Source organism: Mesitornis unicolor, unplaced genomic scaffold, assembly GCF_000695765.1.
Source record: "Mesitornis unicolor isolate BGI_N332 unplaced genomic scaffold, ASM69576v1 scaffold47457, whole genome shotgun sequence".
Taxonomy (NCBI): Eukaryota; Metazoa; Chordata; class Aves; order Mesitornithiformes; family Mesitornithidae; genus Mesitornis; species Mesitornis unicolor.
Window position 1 is genome coordinate 10,392 of NW_010199405.1, and position 6,141 is coordinate 16,532.

At 51.4% G+C, this 6,141-nt stretch overlaps 1 protein-coding gene across 1 annotated transcript in view; it reads right to left on the minus strand.

Moving 5' to 3' along the window:
- The window catches only part of TCF25 (transcription factor 25 (basic helix-loop-helix)), a gene marked incomplete at its 5' end in the record, with an annotated part of 16,193 nt that extends 10,213 nt beyond the window's left edge, over positions 1-5,980 (minus strand). Inside the window, 4 exons of the mRNA XM_010189430.1 lie at positions 631-696; positions 2,155-2,279; positions 4,345-4,419; positions 5,810-5,980. Of these exons, the coding sequence (XP_010187732.1) occupies positions 631-696; positions 2,155-2,279; positions 4,345-4,419; positions 5,810-5,980 (437 nt within the window). The remainder of the gene's footprint in view (positions 1-630; positions 697-2,154; positions 2,280-4,344; positions 4,420-5,809) is intronic.
- Positions 5,981-6,141: the final 161 nt, after the last annotated feature.

The following is a 6,141-nucleotide window of genomic DNA, read 5'->3' on the forward strand; positions in this document are numbered from 1 at the left end:
AGCCTACTCTAAGAAAGTCATGTCCTGCTGCTTCTTCCTTAAGCACTAAATATTATTTCACAGCCTCTCTCAGAGAAGGCTCCGCTTCCACCATCGCTGCTCTGAGCTTTAATATGTGTGTTTTTCAACCAGCTCATGAAAGCAGGGGTTTCTGGATAACACTGACCCTGGTGCAATGGATAATTGCACAGAGACCTCACACCCAGAGAGCTGTAGGTTCCCTGGGCCTCTGAAAGCAAGTGCTTGAGAGCCTCTGGAAAGCATTCAGGGTCTGCTCTGTAAGAGAATAGCAACCAATGATGGAAAAATAAAAGAATCTAAGAGTTTGTTTTCTATGAATTTGAGTGAAAGGACTTCAGAAGAGCATTTGGCAGCAACTGAGCAGGGAAACCAGCAGAAGAGAAAGCAAATGTTAGCAAAAGTCAGGAGAAGTCTTACCCCCCATCTCACACACATCACAAAAAAACAACCTCCTGTCCCAAAAAGTGACTACTAAATAAGCAAGACCTCCTGAACTCTGGATATACCCTGCCCAGGTGTGGCCCTGGGGACTTGGTAAGCCACACTGAGGGAAGGATGGACACACGGACTGGGACTTTGAGAGGGTTTAATACTGAATGCTGGACTGACCTCTGGTCACCAAGAACAGCACGAGCCCCGAAGTATCTCTTCAACTCGTTCTCTGGGTTCAAGTTCCTGGAGTTTAAACAAGAAAGAAAAGATATTGTCAGTTAAACACAGCCAAAGGTCTCACACTCGAGTCCTTCCCATCAACACCAAGGGCTCTGTACCTTGAACCGACTCTGGCCAAGCCCCTGAACTGTCACACACCCCTCAGTCTGACACAACACTGAAAGGAGACTAAAACTGGTCAGAACAGGAGACATCGCATCCCCTGTTCAGTCAGATGTGGGCTCCCTTCATGCTTTGCTCCTGAGCAGCCCGAGCTGGGCAATGCTGCTGCCGCCCTCTCCAGGGCAGTGGGGCCTTAGGCTGAGACACTGCTGGGACAGCCACCCATCAGGGGTGCATACTTGGGGTACATGTGCCCTGAAAATGTGAGACACCCCTGCCCAGCCTGGTTTAGGCAGCCTGCAACCCGGAGCAAGCACTGTAGCCACTGCGTGGAGGCTGGCAAGGATTAAAATACCATTTTTTACTACCAAGATCTTGTATCCAAGCATGACAACACCACAGGTTTCTTGATCTACCATTTGGTACACAGGAAGGTGTATTTGAGGGGTTTCTCTCTGCCATCCAGGGAAGGGAGGGAGTGGAGAGGCTGAGACCCAGCACGGCCAATCCTCATCCACACGGAGATTACCCAGTCCCAGAGGTTTTGGAATAACATTTATTTGACCAGAGATGTCATTGAGGTTTAAAACCACCTCTGGATAAACAAGCAAGCAGCCCACACTCAGTTTGGATGCAGGACTGGAGGTTTCACAACCTGGTTAAGCTGTCCCAGCTACCAGTTTAAATGTTTTCTCCAACCACAGAAGGAGCTGCCAGTGTCTGTACCACCCCAGGGCTCCGAAACACGCTGGGCCCACCAGTCAGCCCATGCCCAACAGGTTTCCCACTGCAAAACAGGACCAGATGTTATGGGTCTCAAGTCTGAGGCGGATTAATTCTTCATGCCTGGTGCTTAGTCCACTTTGTTGATGGTGACATGTGGGAAAGGTTAGACCAGTTTAACCAGCTTTCCCAGTGAAATTAGCTCCTGGCACGGCTCAGTTCTCCTTGGAGGACAGCAGATGCTGTACTGGGGCCTGCTGTTCCCAAATTCTGGCCTGAATTCAGCTGATCACCTGGCCAGGTGGGTTTGATGGCAAAGCTTTGTGCTCTCAGCAGCTCTGCAGAGCTTCTCCTACTGAGCCACAGGGTGTTTTAGGCTGGAGGGCACCTCTGGAGGTTAATCTGGTGCACACAGCAATCAAACCAGGCATGACAGCAGAGAATACCGGTCACCACTTAAAACTGAACACAGCTCGGGTAGAAACAGGGCTGTGCACAACCATTACCACAACCCCTTCCAAGCAAGGTCCCGAATTCACACCCAGATCACATTGATAGGCTCCCAACTCCCTTCCTGGGGGGTACAGATATCCCTGTCGCACCCAAGGCCAAAACCAGGGAGGAGGCAAGCGCTACCTGTGCTCTACGTAGAGCAGAGGCCTGCTGTCGGCAATGATCCCGCTCTGGGTTTGCTGCGACAGCCCGTTGGTATCCTCAATCTTCTCCAGGAGGCTGTCGATGTCCTCCAGGTTGTTGTCTTCCTTAAGAGAGGCACACACAAAGACAAGGCAGTTATTACAGTGAGTCATGGCTCACCCAGCTACCTCCAGCTTGTCCCAATCTCTGCAACACCAGAGCAGCCCCTGCTACCCCACTGCTTCTTGATGCCTCCTGCTCTGCCCCTAGTGCCCTTTATTCCCTCAGGAATCGCACCCAGACCCTGCTTTCCCAGCCCAAAAGGGCTGCTGCTCTTCCCTGCTTGCTCAGGGTATCCCAGGGCTGTCTCTCTTCGCACCATCACGAATCTAAACGTGCCAGCTGAATAGGTCTGGTGTGGACAAGAGCTGGCTGGGCTCTGCTCTGCCCCTTCCCACCCAGCTGTGCATTGTCTGGTTTATTTACACTACAATCTCCATAATATCATGAAATTCTGGACTGCTGATTTTAAGTATTTAAATAATCAGCCTTTACCACCTACTTTCCATGGAAACACTGAGTTACTGCTGTGACCCATGTAAGAAGGTGTCAAACACTTACCTGATTTTAACCCAGCTCTAAGGTATTGTGTCTCCCCATTCTCTAACAATCCAAAGACTACACCCAGCAGCGCTCACTCAGCACTTGTGTAACACTTTTCCCCTGATTTTCCTCTGTTCTCCCCCAGGGATAGCGAGTGACTCATTCCTCACGCGGCCGCTTCACATCCTCCTCACGATGGACGTGGGTGAAACACGGAATCCCATTCACGACACCCAAAAAGCGCTCCTCTCCCAGCTACGTACGGCCACTCCATGTGGAGTGGATACATGGGAAGTTTATAACACGCTTTGCATTGCAGGGCTTGAGCAAAGGTAGTATTATCCCTGATAAACTGCCTGGTTTGGGAGTCTACAGCTGGCAGACGTTGCTCTATTGCTCATTAAGTCTCAGACCAGGAGGGGAAATGAGCTCTTTAGTCAGGTTCTCTGCCTCAGTACCTTGCTCTGGGCTTGCCCAGCCAAAATCCCAGGGAGAAGGTTGCCACCAGCACCCACACTGGGGTCACATTCAGCACCTCCACATACCGTGGCTCAAACCAAGGATCCCCAAGTGAACAGTTAAGACTCTTAAACCTCCCTTACGAGGAGCGACTGAGGGAGCTGGGGCTTTTGAGCTTGGAGCAGAGGAGACTGAGGGGTGCCCTCATTCCTGGGGATCCATTTGGAAAGGGCGAGGGTCAGGAGGAAGGAGCCAGGCTCTGCTCTGAGATGTCCAATGCCAGGACAAGGGGTAATGGTCCCAAGCTGGAGCACAGGAGGTTCAAGCTGAAGACGAGGCCAAAGTTTGTCAGTGTGAGGGTTATGGAGCATGGCCCAGGCTGCCCAGAGAGGTTGTGGAGTCTCCTTGTCTGGAGACACCCAAAGCCCTGGCCGGGGTCCTGTGTGGGCAGGGGTTGCACTGGGGGAGCTTTCCAGGTCCCTTCCAACTCCTCACATTCTGGGATGCTGTGAAACCTGGTCAGAAAACAAACTCCCTCTGGAATCTTATTTCTGTTGAATTTAAAAGACCAGAGATTGCAATCCATTGAGTTTCCTACCCTAGCTCAAGTAGATATTCAACCACTTCTTTATCCACAACAAACAGACCTTGGATAAAGTCTGCCCTCCAAGCATGCATCCTTAGGGGTAGGCAGCCTGGTCAGAGAGAATTTCTGTCCCCTTGCTCCCTTTGTCACCAAGGGGACAGAGCAGATCCCATGGGAAGAGCGCTTGGCAGCACCTTTGATGGTAACACCTTTGCTGGGGCTGGCTCTGCGCAGCTGGGACGGGCTGAAAGTAGGGCAAGGAAAACAGAATGGAAATGCCAACTCCCTGGCAGTTACCCCCTCCAGTGCAAAGCCTCCAAGCAGAGATGAAAGAAGGCGCCGCTGTGAGGATTTCGGCTCCAAGCATCTGCAGCAGAGCTGCACCAGTCCCTGCTGCTTGGAGAAGCACAGTTAAAAGCTGCTGCTGTCATTTCATGATTTTTAATGAGTACAATGCAAAAAAAAAAAAAAGGAGCATTTTACCTCAAAATCTTGATGCAGAAATTAGCACAGTCACCAACTCAGAGCAAACGCAGACGTACCTGAGTCTCCCCTGCTGCAGTTTTCTTGGTTTTCCTTTTCTTTTTCTTCTTCCGTGGCTTGTTACTTGACACAGACTGCGGAGAGAAACGAAAGAGCTGTCAGAGCACACCCATGGACTGCAAGAGTGAACCCTCCATGGGCAGAAAAGCATTTCCCATAGGGATCAGTATGCCAGGAGGGCCTTAAATGAAACCCATATTCATCCTTTCAAGTTTGTCAGCGAGTGGAAATGAAGACACAAGGACAAAACGGAGGAAAGCACCAAAAATTTGCAGATGCAAAGGTTAAGAACCAGTCGATTTTCATACCAATGTCTGAGAACCACAAAATCAAGCAAGAAACTCTTCAGGTACGTCAGGTGTGGAAAAAAACATTTCAGCCCTCCTTCACTTCCTAAATAAACTCCTTGGTGCGTGCAGAGCTAAAAAGCACATTTCCAGGATCCACGCAGGTCACACAGCGAGTAACAGCGGCACCATGGGCGCATTTCAGAGCCAGGGGGAGCCCAAATTTTGCTCCATCAAATGGTGAGGAGACACCTGCAAAGGGTCCCAGATTTCTACCTGGGAAATTCTGAGAGAAGCCGCAGGTTCCCCTTGTGGTCCTTACACCAGAAATTCACCAGGTTGGGTCACTGGAGCCACTCCTCACATGGGGACCAACCGAGCAGAGCCCACATTGCACATCCAGAGGGGTCCCAAGGCTCTGGGCTGGCTGAGGCCACTGGCACGGCCACACCACGCACAGACTGTGCCTGGCACCCAAAAACCATAGGCATACACCCCAAATGCTGAGTCTCCCTCATTCCCCAACCCTCACCTCCAGCGAGACAGGGGCCAGACTCATAATGTCAAATTGTTAATTAAAGTGCCGTCTTCCTTATGTGTTTCTGCAAGGAAAGCGACACTTCTGAGCTGATAGACAGCACAGGAGGAAACCTGAACACAGAACGACAACAAAACTCTCCAGGAAAGTGCAAGTGGAGTTTTTCAGTTTCCAAAACAAACACTTCACTGTGCATTTACCCACCAGCCCAGCCCCACGTGTGGTGCAGAGCTCAATTAATGGTGCAGCAATGGGAGCAGAGAAGGAAGTGCCATTACAAAACCCTTTCCTTGCCTGACCTCAGCACTTGTCAGGACACAGCACAGGGTCTTCCTCAGGAGCCTTTACTCCACGGCTGTCAGATCTCCCAGGATCCCAGGCACAAACCCAACCCTCGGCACCAAACGGCTCCTTCTCCAGATACGGAGCCCTGAGGGCCTGGTTTTAAGCCCCCCTGAGTGTGTCCTTCCCCTCAGGCTTGTATCCTCAGACTCTGACAAAACCCAGGCACAAGGGAAAAGAAGCAGGCTCGTCTGTCACCACAAAGCTCCACAGTGCACACAGGGACAGAAGAAACCTTCTCTCTGCATTTCGTATGGTGACTGCCACCATCAGCAGCAGTTTTAATGGTTCAATTACCGTTTGGTCCGGCTGCTCTGTCTCTTCCCCATCTCTCTGCCCATCACCACCTTCAGTCTTTTCAGTTACAGCCCCTTCATTGATCCCTTCTCCTGCACCCTGCTCGCCAAGCCGGGCATTGGCTCGTTCCTCTCTGGATGGCAGCTCATCCTCGGACTCATCATTCGTGATCTGCACAGACAGACAGAGGAGCTGCAGAAACAGCCAGCGCGGGGCTGCGCTCTGCCCTCACCTGCACCTGGGGGGACAGAAATCCCCAGGGAGCTGATCTGTTCCACCACAAACAGAAGAGAAAACATCTGGACCCAGACCACCCAGCCCCTCCCAGGCCT